The sequence below is a fragment of the Vidua chalybeata genome, chromosome 7 (genome assembly GCF_026979565.1).
Source record: "Vidua chalybeata isolate OUT-0048 chromosome 7, bVidCha1 merged haplotype, whole genome shotgun sequence".
NCBI lineage: Eukaryota > Metazoa > Chordata > Aves > Passeriformes > Viduidae > Vidua > Vidua chalybeata.
The window spans coordinates 31,219,126-31,235,916 of record NC_071536.1 but is presented as its reverse complement, the minus strand read 5'-3'; the positions used below and the strand labels follow the sequence as shown (position 1 = coordinate 31,235,916).

At 36.2% G+C, this 16,791-nt stretch overlaps 1 protein-coding gene across 2 annotated transcripts in view; it reads left to right on the top strand.

Moving 5' to 3' along the window:
* The window catches only part of DPP10 (dipeptidyl peptidase like 10), a 440,873-nt gene that overhangs the window by 322,879 nt on the left and 101,203 nt on the right, over nucleotides 1–16,791 (top strand). For both annotated transcript variants that reach the window (XM_053947934.1, XM_053947933.1), the window contains exon 5: nucleotides 1,610–1,684. In XM_053947934.1, the coding sequence (XP_053803909.1) occupies nucleotides 1,610–1,684 (75 nt within the window). The remainder of the gene's footprint in view (nucleotides 1–1,609; nucleotides 1,685–16,791) is intronic.

Genomic DNA, 16,791 nt, shown 5'->3' with positions numbered 1-16,791 from the left:
GTGAATATGCAAGTAGTTCTTGCTGGTATTGCCTGCAACTGCCAATAGCTTGCAGCTGAGCTGCTCAGATGTTTGCAGGAAGAGGCTGGTTACCTTTGGGGTGGCACAATCAGGGACTGCAGATTATTAAATATCTGAACTGCTAGGAGCTCTGCTCTCTGGGAATGAATTTGGAAAGTTGCCTGGGTTATGGAGTGCTGAACACTGAGGTAGTGGGGCAATAATTAATAAACTGCTAGAAAAAAGGTAAATTTCACATCTGAAAATATTTTCAGTGAAGTGCCAGGAGAGGGGAATGTTACTCATAGATGAACATAGTCTCTGCTTAAAGATGATTAACTCATAAAAGCAAATTTGGGCACAGTGGAAATCTGTTCTGGATGCTTTGTAGATACAGAAGGATGGTTTAAGTGCGTTGTCTTTTTTTTTTTTTTTTTTTTTCTCAAGACTGCAGATTTATCTTCTGACTTTTGATTCTGTTATGCTGCTGAACCAAACAGTTTATCTTCAAAAGTATTTTTCCCTTTAATTCTTTTGGATAGCTTGATTCTAACTATATTACCTAGGAACCTGAATTTAATCTGTGTATCAAAATATAGCATCTTTTCAGTTTATTGGAAGCTTTTTCCCCAGGTATATAGTTTGTGATGTAATAGTTTGTGACTTCCTGCTGTTGTACCTTTAAACCCCTGTTGAATACATTAGTTTTGAGGTGGGATTAAGCTAAGCAGAACAAGATGCTTAAGGAATTAAATAGTGGCTAGATCTTGTTCTACATAGATGTTTTTTATTTGTTTTCATTTTATGGCTTTATCATTCTATTATTTTTTTTGCAGTCCTACTTTTTTCTGTTCTTATCTGCATTTTTCATTTCTTCATTTTCCTTTCATTCTGCAAATAGATGTCTTGAGATTAATTCAAAATTATTTTCTTCAGTGCCCTTTAAAGCACATTCTTGTCTTTTTCATGCAGCAGATTCATTAAATTCTTTCTGACATCAACATTACCCCTTGATGAAATTACAAGCTTGAATTCAATTGGGTATCATGTAGTCTTAAGTGGATGTAAAGCATTATTAGTTTTATTATGCTACCTTTTGTTTCACTTTTCTCTCTGCTAAGAATTTTATTTTAAGAAAGACTTTTTGTTTTGGTTCAAGTTGTTTTGCAAAATGTTTGTATATGCAGTGTTAAAAGAAAAGCAGTAGAAACATAGTGCACACCTATTCTTTTTCTTGCATATTATCTTGAAGACTAACCTAGTGATGAATCTCCCTTTTAATCATTCCAACCAAAGTCTCTTCCTTCATCCTCTGGGAATGAATTGGTTGTAGTTGTTCTCCTTGAACTTAGTGCTTGTAGTGATGATAAAAAAAAACTCATCAGCCTCTTATTGGTATTTAGTGTTCTTCTGTTGCCATTGTACTGATACCAGCTAATTAGACTAAGAATTATTTAGTGAGTCCTTCTTTTATGAAAATTACATTGATTTTCTAAACCAATTGAGTCTTACAAATGGGAAGTTCTTAAATGAGCTGTAGGAAAACTTGGGAAAGGGGATTTTATTATTTTCCTATTGCTAAAGCACTTTTACTGTTACTTCATTGCAGGGAACCTTCAAAGCATCAAGATACTCTGTTTCACCAGACCTAAGATTTGTTCTTCTTGCATATGATGTTAAACAGGTAAGCCAGCCCTTCCTTATCAAAGAGCCTCTATATCAAAAATCCAAAAGCCTTGTTGTTTTGTATGTTTTGTTTGTAATTCCACATGTTATGACTTGTGTATTTGATTTCTCTTCCCAAAACCTACTGATTCAATGATGGGGGAGTTTGTATTTAGATGTGTGTGCAGGTGTTGCCTGGTTCTCAGGGAGGTAAATTGCCATGGCTCCTCTGAAGTGCTGGTTTTGACAGTAGAGGTTTTCTAACCCTTAAAGTGCTCTGCTACTGCCTGTTTATGTTCAATCCTATCTTTTGATATTCCTTCCGTTTTAAACAGCTGCACTGGTAATTTATGGACTATACAAAACAAAAGGTCTAGGCTGATTCATGTAATGAAATTTTTATTGTTGGCTTCAGGAGTCTGAAGTGTGAAAGTCTGGAAGCCTGTATAACGCAGTGTATTCTTTGTTTCTTACAGTATTTAGAGGTTTTGGAGGCTATTACATTGTCAAAAAGAGTTTTGATCAATAATACCATGTAGAGTATTCTAAAATAAATCTTGTAACACAGAAAGGAAAGAAAAAAAAAGCTTTATGAATTTCCTCTGTGTATATCGGTGCTTGTGTAAAAAGTGCTACTAAAATATGAACTGCTCTTCATGAAAGAATAGTTTTGGGTTGATGAACTCAATGGTTACTTGAATAAGTTTGGGTTGTTTTGTTTGTTCTAACAATGTTGATACAAAGTGATTTGTTAACTTGGTATTACATCCAAATAGGGTTTTCATCTACCAGTTCTGCTGGATTCCAGATCAGGTTTTCCTTACAATATACATATATCAATAGGAAAGAGCTGCTGTTGTTCAGTTCACTGTTTTTTTTGGTGAAGAATTACAGTTTTATTCCCATCTCAAAAATACATGCTCCTTGCTATTTCCCTTCTTGATTGCTTCTTATTTTGTGAAAAAGTTTAATAATGCCTCGTACTGACTTAAATTCCTCATTTGTTCTGTTGAATTTTTGATTTTGGATGGCTTTTTTCCCCTTTGTTTGAGATTTTCCTGGTAACATATATAACTGATAAAGATAAATAAGGAAAACTTATGTAAGTATCTGTCACACTTTATTACATCTAAATGTGTTAACATCAGGGATTAATCTCTGCCCCATGATAAAGATGGTCCAGTGACATGCACAGAGCTCTCAGTGAATGCTGATTCTATCAGTTTGCAGTAGAACCCTCTTTCTGTATCTCAGTCTTGGTTTTGTTGCAAAAAGAAACATTTCCATCCTTTCACAGTGAAGTTACATAGAGGAAAGAGGTTTCCAGCATTTATATTTTCCATCTAGAGGTTTTCTTTGCTCAACTATGTTGACAAGAAGTAATTAAAATGAGAAATGAACAGGGCTTGGCCAGCAGTTTGTGGTGCCTTTGGATGAGGCTTGTGTCACTTAGACTGCTCCAGCTGAGCTTGTGGCTTTCAAACCAGAAACATACTGTGAGTGTTGTGTCTTCTACAAGTGGTGGTCCTAAAACTCATAATAGCTGGCTGTTGTCACTCAGATGTAAAAAATACCTTAGTTCCTGAATGTGTTGCTTAAGGTGGAAGGAAGAAGCACCAAAAATCGTGTAAGACAATTTTTTCAGACACTGCAAAAAATGTTATTGTGAATAACTGGGGAAAGTCTTTTATTTCTTCCTCCAAATTTTCTGACTTTTGGGATATTTGTTAGACTGGTAGGCACTTTTTGTTTCCTCCAAATCTGTTGGAGAAAAGGCATACAAAGCCTGTATATTTCTTCTCAACTAGTACTTCTGAATTACATCAAGGGTTAAATTAGTGTTCATAATTCTTGTGGTTTAGGAAGTTTTTTTCTCAGTCAGAGCCAGACTTATTGCATCTGGATAAGGGGAAATCTGCCTGTCTACCTTTCTTTTTCCCCAGCTGCTAAGTATAACTTATTAAATTTATTGACTATAAAATTAAAATCAATACTAAGCAGCATGACTTAATTGGAGAGTTTCCAATTAGTTTCAGTAGAACCAGGCTAGATTCTTTCTTCGTGCCTCTTGTGAACGTAACTTTTTATGAAATTGAGGATTTCCTTATTGTCAAAGTTACAGCACATGTCTGAGTTTATTAACACCCAGTTGAAGGAACCACAGGTAACTTATAAGTATTTAGTAGATCTCTCCATCTGCTAAAAATTGCCACAGATCTCTGGACCTTACTAGCTATGTGTGTTCCTTATTTTTCCTTCTTTGTTAAGATTTAGGTGTATAATTGTCCTGCAATGTATTTGATGGGATTTCTGCTTTTGAAGACTGTGATGACTTTAGATTTTTAAAATTATAATGGTTGTTTACATACATCAATCTGTGTTCTTCATAACATACAGTAATACAGCTGGAACAGATTTATTAATCAACAGTTTTATAAATAAGCTAGTGTGTTTCAGCTTAGCAGATTGGAGAGAAATAGAGACAAATACTTCTTCAAGACATTTTGTCATGAAATTGTAATTAGAAACAAGGTTATTTTGATGTTTGGATTAAAAATAAATGTTAAATTAAATAGTTGAGTATTTATTTTACTGTTGTCAGCATTTTCTTTATTTTACGCTTGGAATGGCAAACTTTAATTAAATTTGCAGTTGTTTCAGCACAATTAAGAATATCTTCTATGCATAACGAAACATAAATCTGCATGAAAATAAGCCATCTTTGAATACAAAAGTAATAACTGGATCATTTAAATTACGCTTAATACAAGGAGGAAAACCATTTCATGTGGCATAGCAGCTGGTTTGGTAGAGCTCTATGGAAAGATTATGGAAGAAAGCTCTTTTGCTAAGGAATTGGAGGTGTTGTTCATTGATTTCTGGATGTCAGGCTCCCTCCACCTCCTTCCCAGCAGGTCACAGAACACGAGCCCTGGGGCTGTGTGGTGTTTCCTCTTGGAACACAAGGCTGTGGTGCTTGTAGAAGTCCTTTCTGTGTGTTCTTTGCTGCAGTACTCCATCAATCTCCACACTCCTGGATTGCTTTTCACCAATTTTTTTTCAAGGTTTCTGACTTTCCAAAGCTTCCATGGCTCAACTGCAGTGTACATGGTCTTTCTGTTGGTTGGCGTCGCTGAAAAAGTCTCGATGTGGAAGGCAGCAGATCGGAAATAGAAACTAATTTGGGGGATGAGCTCAGACATCCTTGCTGGATGTCAGGCCATCCTCATTCTTCTGGGACAGTGGGAAGACAGCACTAGGGAAACTATTGTACCTATTGTATGCAGGGAGGGGACAGTTTTGCAGGGCTGTATCTTTTTGATTTTCCTTTGAAGATTGTCAAGGTGTGAGCAAAGAATATGACACTCTGGGTGACAGCATATCTAAGCCAGTAGAGATTTCAAGAGGAAAGATTATTTCACTATTGCTTTCAATAAGGACTGTGTTAAAATGGTATTTTAAACTTTTCTCACTCTTCTGGTGGTACAATTCACAACTACCAAAATCTGATTTATAGTTTCGATAAGGAAATGGAAATCAGACACTCTGTTCTTGTATTAATGGTAAGGAATGGGGCAGTGAATTTGCAGGAGTGACAATTAAGGTCCTAAGAAATTCTTTTACCATTAGGAAACTTTGGTGTTAACTTGGTATCACATCCCTCAGCAGACTGTTGCAACTTGTCCCTGGACTCCACATGAAATGAAAATAAGCTTTATTCCAGATATTAATGAGTTTTTTGCTCAGACATTACGGCCATATTCTCCCAGTGCTCTTGCTAGAGCATAATTTGCCACAGAAGAGCAAATGAAGAAGTAGATGAGATCATTTCCTCTCGTTCCTCATGTGATGAAATCCTTGTGATTATTTTTTCTCTCCTACAAACAAACTGTTCTTTCCTTTTTCCTGCTTTCAAAGCCCTTTTAAATGCTAAGCTTCAGGAATTTTTCCTACTTTATTCTCTTTTCTATTAATAAGGCATCATCTTCTGTTTTCAGTACAAGATAATTATGTGTGAATGTTTTTAGCTCTTGGTTCAGAAATGTGCTTAAAAACAGATTAAAGTTCAGCTCTAGTTTAGAAGCATGAGCATCTAAATACTGTCTTAAAAAGGAAATATTTTCCTGAATTAGGACTTCAAATTGTAATCTTTTTTAGCTAGAAAATTTTAATAAAACAATATGTTTAGCTTAAAAGAAATAGATTTTAACACTTCTTATGGTAAGATCAGGGTGAAGAATAACCCAATACTCTTAAGAAAGGAAGGAGAAAAATAATTTTAGATCTAAATGTCATTCATCTAGTAGAAATAGTTCAAAAGTGTATCTGAATATTTTCAGTTTACTGTATTAAAGACAGGATTCCAACATAGCATTTGAAGTAAAGAACCCCCAAGTTACTTTCTGCTGTGTGCCGATGCCTGTCATCCATTTGCTGCTATAATATCTGTTTTTAGAGGATAATGACAGGGAGTACTGACCATGGTCTACAGCAAATGAAGGACAAACAAGTGACATTCTCATCAAGCTTTTAGAGATTGCCTCTGATACTGACTTACTCAAGTGCACTGAAAGGATCTTCAGCATTTTGTCTGCAAATTAGGAGAATCCGTGAGGGGAAGAACTCACTGAAGTCTTAAATTATGATTATGTGTTCTGCATTAGAAGATTATCTTTCTTACAAGCAGGTGGAAACTAAATGCTCAGTTGTAAGTAAACCTCTGGGTCAGTGAAATTTATTTGTGGATTTTTGTTCTGAAAAAGTTAAGAGGTAAAGAAACTACCTGGCACTATGTCTTATTTTTAATCACAACACTGGTTTTAACACGTGCAGGTGTTTTCAAGATAGTTTAGCCAGTGCTTGTGGAAATCTGGCTATGAGGAGCATTATCTGCAGTACCAGCCAAGGGTTGGAAACACACAACAAAGATGAAATGAAATCTGTCACCTAGCACATGGAAACAGCATTTTCTCAACAAGATTATTTCATACAAAGGACTAACAAAAGACTTTAAACCAGCAGTGATCTGGCCAACAATATTTTATGTAGCACTCTCTATGAAGTAAAGATCTGATATAAAATTCATGCTATCACCTTTTTCCTCCAGAAATGCATGTTTCTTTAGATAAACCTGTTTTTCATGTGTATTTCTGCAGGTCCTCGGGGTAATCTTTCATCTCTCATTTGTTCATTTTGAGATGAGTCCAGAAGGAAACCATGCATGTGCACAGTTGTGAACTTACAAGATCGTAAATAAAAGTCTGATCCTGACTTGACTTTCCCATTCATCTTTATCTCTTGTTAAGAACACCAAAGATCAATTTTTATCAGCTTTAGGGCAGCAAGAAAAAAAAAAATAGGAAGGGATTTTTAAGAGAAATCCACCCCCAAAATCTGAGCTTATTTCTTGCAAATAGTTTTTTGTGATATATTGTATTTGTCTCTTAGGTATGAGAAAACTGGGTGCTTAAAAGATCCGATATTGAGCAATTTTTGGAAGTAGGCTGCGCAAATTTTTGCCTTTTCAAGGCTGTTGTTTTACTTTGAGTTGAAGTTTTAGATGGACAGAGTCTGGTAATATAACAGGGCTGTAGGTTGTCTTGGCATAGTGCTCTTCTTTTTCATATATTTGACTTTATAGAGCTCCAGAAATAAGCAAGGTATTTTAAATATAAAAAGCCAAGGTCTTTGCCTTGTAGTAAAATCTTTGTAGTGCTTTGTAGTAAAATCTGACAAAATTAATTTTATGACACCACCTACTATCATGAATTATCCCTTAGGAGTGGGTATTCATGTGAATACAGTGTCCCACTTCTATCCAGGATTTTATCTAAATTATGTGGTAAAATGAAATAGCCACCAGCACCCATAAATGGATGATGGGGAAAACAGAGTCTGTTTTATGGTGAGAATCGTGAACATTGATGTTTTGTATTTATCTGAAAAACAGACTTCACCTTTCATTCCTGCTGAGTTGTAGTCCTTTAAGTGCTTGCATTCAGTCTGTCAGACAGGTCACTGCCTCACCACTTACTAGAAGTAGCAGAGTTGTACGTGGAAGATCTGCATATATCTGCAATACTGAGTAAAAATTATTGGTGTATTTGTGCTGGGATGTTGGGGAGGCTCTCTGACAGGGTGTTACTGTGGTGTCCTACAGGACAGGGCTGGAACTGTCACAATTTCTTCCTCTAAAAATAAAAACATAAACTAAAAAGATGGGAAACTGGAGTACTATTTGGATGCTTCCACTGTTTCTTTACATCTAATAAGGTAACTATCTCTTGTCACATACCAATCCTTATGCATCCACTTCCTGTTTTTCATAAGGGATATGTTGAGTCATATATGCAAGTTCAGCCTAGTGTAGCAGTTAAAAAAAAATAGATAACTTTTCCTAATAAACCACATGAGGCAAGGTGCTGCTGCTTTTCAAGTAACTTACTGAGTTTTTCTGTTCCGTTTCTATTTACAGGATTGCTGCTCAACCTCAGGTTTTAGAAGTAAGCAAAATAAATAATTCTAAATGAGATAGAAGATGGCTTTTTTCCATTGTTCAGAGTTGCCAGAGTTGAAAAATCAGAATTCATTTTTCAGGTTCTTGTTCAAAGCCAGTATTGAAAAAGAAGATTGTACTTTGCTGTTGTTCAATAAAAATGAAGGCATTTAACTTTTCAAAGAAAATGTTTATTGACAGAAAAAGTATTTTCAATAGTATTGTCATTCCTATCAAGTATGAATACTGTTATTTCAGGAAGACCTAGGTGGTGTCCAGCTGAGTTTCTGAGATCCAGCAGCTTAGAAACTCAGTCTTAACATAACATAACTCTGATTTTCAGAGTGGTTGTATTCCTACATCCCATAATAATCCATGGGGACTGGAATCCCACTGTGCTAATGCTATAGAAACAGGCAATATTGCACTATTTAAGTCAGCAGTTCCCCTAATCTATGGACAATTTATTCTATAAAGCACAAGTTCTGCCTTCTGCTGTGAAACTGGCAACAATCATATCCTCTCTGTTCCTCTCTTGTGCATGGATAATGTGCAGAAATAACCCAGAAATGTCCATTGTAGGTGAAGAGTTTGTCTGTCACAGCCCACTGACAGAAAAACCCAGTGTTTAAAAGGTGTTGGGGTTTTCTCTGTTGTTATGTTTTTAATTCCATATGTCTCTTCTATGTGCTGGAAATAGTATACAGCTGAAAGCCAGTTATACACTGGTAATGTAATGTTTGGGGGTTTTTAGAAGATGGGGTAGAAATTATTTCTTTAAAATCAAAATATGTGATAACAAGTCTTCCTCAACAGTGGTGGATGGAAAAAAAAAAAGAAACAAGAGGTTGTTTTAATAAAAGAAAGACAAACAAGGGCAGCCTGAACAAAGAACAGGACAAGGACTGTTGGGGGTCCTAATTGGGGACTGTGTTAGAAGCTGTTAAAGGCTGGAAAAGCTGAACAGAGCTTTAGTTTGGATTGAAATCTGCCAGAGTTCACCACAAACTAGACTCAACTGGTGCACCCACTTGTTTTTAGCAGTTCTGTATTCTGTGCTCCTAAAAAATAATTCCCTTCCTCTCTACCAAAAGAATATGGACTAAAAGAATATTTTCTACATCTTTCAGTTTTGACAGGTTTTACCCTGAGCATGAATCATTGCTACTTCAACTGCTACTCATATTGATTTCTCAAAGAGCTGGCTCACATCAAATACTGTGAATATAAATACTTCTGAAGAGCAAAATCACTTCATGGGTCTGACTCTCATTATGTTAAAACATTTTACTGAAAATGCCATGTATGTTTTTTCTGATGTAGATATCCTCATGTTCTATAGTGACTAATTTCAGGTCTAACTTAGACACACTCTTTTCATATGCACTGCAAATAAGCAAGATGGAATTACCTAAAGAATAGTCCTCTAAGCAAATGCCTGCAGTCCAGTTCATGTGTTCAATACACTTAAAAAATCCATTTTGAACAATGGGTTTTTTTTGCTTTTGTTTAATTTTCCATAATAGCATCTCTCTAAAATTCAATAATAATGTATCCTACTGAGAAATGTGATATGCATTATAGCTTTCTCATTAAGCTTTTAAATAAGATACCATTAGTATTGATGAATGTAATCCCAAATGGTCACTTAATCTTAAAATTGTCATTGATCACACATTCAGAATTTTAGTCTTGCTGCCAAAATAGTACATATTGTCAGTGGTCATGAATTTTATACCAATAGCAATTAACATCTTTCTTTGGCTGCAGTGTTATGAATTAGATTTACAAAGTAGGGATGACTTAGTGAGTTTCTGGTTGTTGGGTTTTTTTTCCTTAAAAACGTCTGCTAAAGAATCTTTTCAGATGTATTGACATATGAAATAGAATACTTAAGCACGGTCTAGAAACCCAGAGTTGTCTTCTTTTAAAATATTTTGGTTTTGACTTTTAATGGCAATTAAGAGGCAGAATCATTCCACAATATTCACTGACGAGTTAGTCACCCTAACAGTAGAGTTTATTTTTACTAGTATTTTTAGAAAAACTGAACCAAATGTCTTTGTAAAGGAGCCATGGTGGTTTTCACATGTTAAATGTCTCACAGAATCATGTTTTGGGTAGAAAGGAACCCTGAAGATCCGCTCACTCCAACCCCTGCCATGGCCAGGGACGCCTCCCAGTAGCCCAGGTGCTCAGGCCCCATCCAACCTGGCCTTAAACACTTCCAGGCACAGAGCAAGGATGATCCATAAGAATGTATTTAAATATACATAGATATGCTTATATTTAAGTAAATAACAACTGAACATTTGTTTAAAATATCCTAGAATTTAAATAACAATCCAAAGTAGCAGCATATACAAAGCTAAAAGGGTAATGCTTCTCCAGTCTTGTCTGTGCTCTCATACATCTTTTGTCTGAACTCTGTCAGTGATGCTGTCTTGAAACCAAAACTCCCAAATGTAATCTGCAGTTCTCATTTCAGTTGTTAAATACAATCAAGCCTAATTAGACTTTGCCCAGAGAAGCTGTGCACTTTCAGGGTTGGATCAAGCCCTGGGCCCCGTGGTCTGGATTCAGTGCTGATCCTGCTCTGTTGAGGGAGTTGAGCTGATGGCTTCCTGAGATCCTTTCACTGTGCCTGAGTTTGTGAGTCAGCACCATCACACCAGGAGTGATCCCCCTTGAGATAAAGATTCTCAACTTTAAAAAAAAAAACAAACAAGCAAACGTTATATTTTGGAACAGCTTCCAAGAAGGAAAAAAATGTCAAATATCTACCCAAATGTTCAGTTTTATAACGTTTCAAATAATATGTAAATATTCCTTAAACCATTGTCAATAATTTTGTTTATACTTTTATTAAGATTAGATTTGTAATCTCCAGGCATTCCCTTGTCTTTCTGTACATCAGAAATCTCATCGTTTGCTGCTCTAGACACATGAACAGAGACAGTTCTTACTGTATCAATCATGTTTGGTTGGAAGAAATCCTGAAATACTTTTCTGCTGCAAAAATTAGGAAAATCAGAAAAAGGGAAAGACTAATCTTTGACTGAAGGTTCACAATCACTTTTTGTTATGATTAAGTATCAAACAGGCTGGCCAAATCTGGAAACCAATTATTCTAAAATGTGAGAGGAGAAAAAACTAAATATGCTTTTCAATTATTCTGCATAATTCTGTCTCTATCAGCAGTGCACATTGAATAATAATTAAATTTTACTTAAAATAAGTTGGGGGAAAAATGTAACTCAAAAAATCATAGTGTGATCTTATGAATTGCAGCTTATTTTTAATTCTGAACAGCAGGTTCCTGGTCAGAAGAATAAAATACACAATCTGAAGGTGTAACTATGACATAGTTAGTAAATATTTTTAGTCTTGAACAAGATAAATCATGTATTGTGCTTTAACTCAAACTTTGTCAGCAGGGGTGAAGTGTTAGCCTTTTTTGTTTGCATGTTTTTCATAAGCAGAAAAAACCCAAGTGTGTTGACGTCTTAAAATCCTGGCACTATTCTGGAAAAAAATTAGTCACTTAAAGACAAAAAGTTCAAGTATCAGTACTTGTAACAAAGGTAAATGGTCCAAAACATGAGCAAACTTGTTTAAAAACTGTCCCATGGAGAATGTCTGCTGTTCCCAAATGTCAAGATCCTTCCAAAAAGGATCGAGAACCTACAAGGTGCCATGGGCACTCCAGAGGTGCTTGTCACACTTCAGAGAACCGGTGCAAGCACATCAGATTTTAATTTCCTTCCACAATCTTACACTTTCACTGCACAGGAAATATCATTAACTTTATATTCAAGTAGCTATTATTATCTAGCAGGCTCTTCAAGTGCTTATCACTTCTGAACTTGATGAAAATGCAATTAAAGTTGATGGAACTTTTTTCAGTGTCTTTAAAATGGACTTTTGGATTAGCCCTTGTCTACCTGTCACACAAATGTAATAAAGTCATCTCCATAGTGTGACAGCATCAGCCATGTGGACAATGAATGAGGCACAGGATTTTCAGCAGGATCTTGTAGAGGATTATCAATGTTTGCAGCAGCTCATCTGTGCTGTGAGTTGGCCTTTGGGTCTGTAGTTTGTTTATAACTTTGTGAAGATCAAGTCAACTTGTTTCTCATGGTGTTCCTTCTCTTTAGGGACAATGTGACAGAGACTTCTGGCTGCTTGCTAATGTCACTGGTATTTTCTGTAGCAGATTGAGTGCAGTTCACTTGGCCCTGATGCACTGTCAGCTCACAGTGGTTCTAATTGCCATCTTCACTGTCATTATCTTAAAGATATTTTAAAACTGTTTTCTTCCAGTGGAAAGCTTTCTGAATGTGACCTTCATCTGCTTTCTGTGGATGCTGAGACAAGAGTTGATTCAAGTTCTTGTTGCTGTCAACTTTGTCTGCCCGTGGTTTCTCTTCTGGCCCTTCCTGTGCTGTTTGATCTGACACATGTGAATGTGCTGTGTTTAACAGGTTTAGGAGGCTGCAGAGGGGAGTGTTGAGCTGTAGGAATATAAAAAGGTAAAGACACTTTCCAAAGCTGAGAAAGTCTGGGAAATTTCTAAACCTTCTCATGGGAAGCTAGGAAGTTAAGAACCAAGTGAATACATTTATATTTATCATAAAGAACAAGAAAGAACAAGAACTTATTGATAGCTCAAGGTGTGAAAAGTCCTAGATATATGCTTTGCAAAGATAGAAAAAGTTTCCATCTTAAATAATGAATTATTGTGTATTGTTTGAGGTTCAAAGAAGTCCTTTTGTTAATGTTAAACCCACGTGGGTCCTTTTCTAATTGGTTAGAGTATAATAACTTTACACCTTTTATGCTGTTGGTTCAAAGAATATGTAGAAAAAGGCTTTGCATGGGCTGCCATCTTGTCTCTGATCTGGAGTTGCATGGATGTTGCTATTTTCCTGTGTCTTGCTTTTTGCTTGTATGATACAGACAGATAATAAATCCTAAGTCTGCAGCCAGTCAGGGTCCTGTCCCGTTTGTGAGACACGGACTGATCTGGCAGATTGAGCCAGTTTGTTCCTCTGCTCCTCCTCCCTCCTGGGGAGCTGTGCTTGGAGTGGTACTACTCCTGCTTGCATCAGCTCTTCTCTCCTTGGGGCTTATGTTCCAGGAGTAGAAGGTGAACCTGGCCTTTGATTCCTTCTGTGATCTCCACCAGCTGTGCTGGCCAAGCTCTCAGAGCAGAGGAAATCAGTAACTCGTGCTCAGTACAAAGCACTTCTGAACCTCAGCCTGACCTGTGATAATCCCTTGTCTCTCCACTACCCCCTGGGGATGGCTGGGTCTGAAACTGAGATCTAACAAAGTCTGCTCAACAGCTTGAACTCCCATTTATGCTCTGATTGGAGGATTTATGAATTTGCATAGTTTATTCCTGAAAAATACCACCTTTTTCTAAACTTGTCTTGGAGGAGAGGTAGGAGGAAGAGTCTGTACCTATGATTAGATTAGCCTGGGATAGGTTTGCCTGTGGAAAAGCTGTTCTTGTTTTTATGCCCTGTCAATTAGTAGCACAAGCTGTTGTACCTCTTGATGGTTTATTTGTTTATACATTTAGATAGCTTGCAGCTGCAATGAACTCTAGTCCTTACTGGTGTCTTGTAGACCTTGTGCTGTAAAGGTGCATCAAGCTATTCCACAGAATATCCTGAGCTGGAAGGGACCCCTGAGGATCACGGAGTCCAATTCTAGTTTCCCTTAACTCTTTGTGTTTCAATCCTTGGGAAGATACAGAAAATGAAGCTGGCAGAAGTAACTTTGTGTCTCTCTAGCACATGATGCCAGTGCTACTTTATTTTAGTCTCCTGTGTCTTCTTGAGTCAGCAACACTAATAGCAGTGGAAGTTTTAGTACAGCAGCATAATGAAGATCTTAAAGGGCATGGTGTTAAATGTGCTTTTAGCTCATCAAAATGTCCTTCAGGTTCAGGGCAGATCATTGGTATTAATGTAACCTTTTTTTGGAGGCTTCTTTCAGAGAGTGGACTGCATAAATAGTTTAATTTACTGTATAGGTCTCAACCCTTTGCTCTGAGGTTTATATTTGTCATTTCTGTGGATGCTGGTCAAAGGTGAAGAGTCCTTTTTTGGAAAATGTTGTGTTTTGTTAACCTGGAATTCTACCACAGAGGCTCAGGTTGCCATAATGGTTGAAGAACTTACCTGAAATAATGTAAATAAACTGTAGTTAGATTTAAATTAGCAAATTGAAAGTGGTACTTGTTTTTATGGGGAGTATATGGCTATTTTCCAATTTAATTTTTCTGTAATCAAATCTTGTATCTTGAAATTAAGCAAGGCTTTTGTATAAATGTTACAAACCTTAGATGTCTTATTTTTGAGATAATGGTTCTTTTTTTCATGTGCTTCAGGTTTTTCACTGTCACCAGTATTTATATTACTATAAATATATTTTATATATATATATAAATTTTATTAAAATATTTAATACTATAAAAGGCTCAATTGAAGGATTCAAAAAACACTGGGCTATTTTGCAGTGTATTATTAGGCTTAATTCTTCATTTTGCTAAAAGATTAGGAGCATTTGGAGTGGGTGGTTGATAAGGCTTCCACATAGGAAACTTAAAAACAATTAAGCTAATATATATACACATAAAATAAAAATGCAGCAATTTAATTTGAAGTTTGGTTTCCAACACCTTGAGGCATGTAAAAATCAGTCCTCTCCTCCCCAAAAGAGCAGATATAAAGTTGAGAAAGGAAATTTGTATATTGATAGTATTTCTCATGAGTGGATTTTCACTGTGACTCTCAGCTGTGGTATTCATTAGAGCAGCCATCTGGTTTGGCAATGCTGTAATTTCTTTTTTCAGTATCTCAGATGAAATTAAATGCATCATACAGTGAACACTGCTAGGAAAGTAAAAATCTAAATATGAGCTTGGTATTAAAGTTATGGTAGCTCATTGCAATTTATGTCCTATTTGTATAGTGTTCCAAAAATAGAAGAACATCATTAACTGTTTTGAATATTCAGAGAAAGTCTGTCTATTTGGGTGGTTTTGCTTATATTAGTGTTCCAGTAATTCTTGCAACCTTACAGTGAAATGCGATTTTAGAACTTGAAAATGTGACAAGCAAATGAATGGGGAAAACCACAGAATCAGCAGAGGTCACAGTGAGGAGCAGATTGCTCTTCTCTCCCACTCTCTTTCCCATTACTGATATCCACTGATATGCCATTCTTAACTCTTCCTTTTACTCTGTCTCTTAATAGTCTGAAGCTTGCAGGTTCTTACATTTATCCTAGGGGTTTGGTGTTATGTTCTGTCAGGAAGCATTCCCAAATTCTTGCTGTGTTTTCTGTGTATACTTCCATGTGCACATTAAAAAATACCAAGTTAACTGAGAAATCTCACCCCTGCTTCTTTCTCTTTTTCCACTTCTCTAGCTTTTCTATTCTTGCCTCTGTTTTTTCTACTTCATTTAGTGTTTGTGAGACTTTAACTTGCCTAATCCTATGCCCTCCCAGATAATATTATGCACTCTCTTACGCATTTAATTTTCCTTTTTGTTTCTTCTCCATCCCAAAGAGACAAAGTTCCCTTTTCAAATATGTTTCTTGATCTCAAAAAGTCCTCACTTAATCCATCACCAGCCTACTTTATTATTTTGCCTCTTACCACAGTTAGTAATATCTGCTTTCATTATTGCTTCTCTTATATTTGATAGTTTTATAGATAAGTCAGTTGTAAGCATCTTTCGTGTGTTTCAGCCAAGAAAAATGGGAATTCAGAACACACAGTCTCTCTGCAGTTCCTTGTGATTTGGCTACAGAGTGAGACTGGATCGTGCTTAGGAAGCATTAAAAGTGAGCAGATAGCTGATTGCAGAGCTCCTGTGCTGATTTTGCTGGTTGTATCTAAAGCTCAGAGGTGTTAAATGACCCAAACTGGATATAATGCCTGGTGGAGCACAGTTCTATGAGCTGGCCAGATGGTCTCACTCCTGCCAAGTGCTGCTGTGTGTCACGGGCTGGAAAGGTAGCCCAGTTCATCCCAGTTCCTATAAAGTTCTTGCCACTGGCATGGGCCATCAAAAAAGTCTGGGGCTACAAAAATGTATACATGTTCCCATGTATAGAAATGAGCTGAAATAATATTCAGAGTGAAAAATTAATGCAGTAGATGAAAAATGCTGGCAGCTAAATTTGGTCCTCACTTCCACTCTTTTATGTCTGATAAAGTACTCCAAATGGATAGTGGATAGCATATCTATCAATATATATATTTACTGAAATAAAGGAAATGGAAGTCAGTTCCTGAGCTATATGTCTCTCAAAAATGTTTGAGACTTTTTAACCTTGAGGTGTTATATATGGTAGCCTATTAAATTAGCATAAAACATTATGATCATTGAGAGTGATATATGGTCATGTGTTCTCTTACAATGCATCAAGAATAATGAGTGGTAATTGGTTCAGGACATTGATTAAAGAGCTGTGGAGATGTAGTTTACTACACAAATGGCCTATCAAATTTCATCTCTGTTGTACTTTCCACTTTATTACTCTAACCTGAAAATATTTCATGAAAGTACGCCTGAATATATATATATATATTTATAAAAAACTTT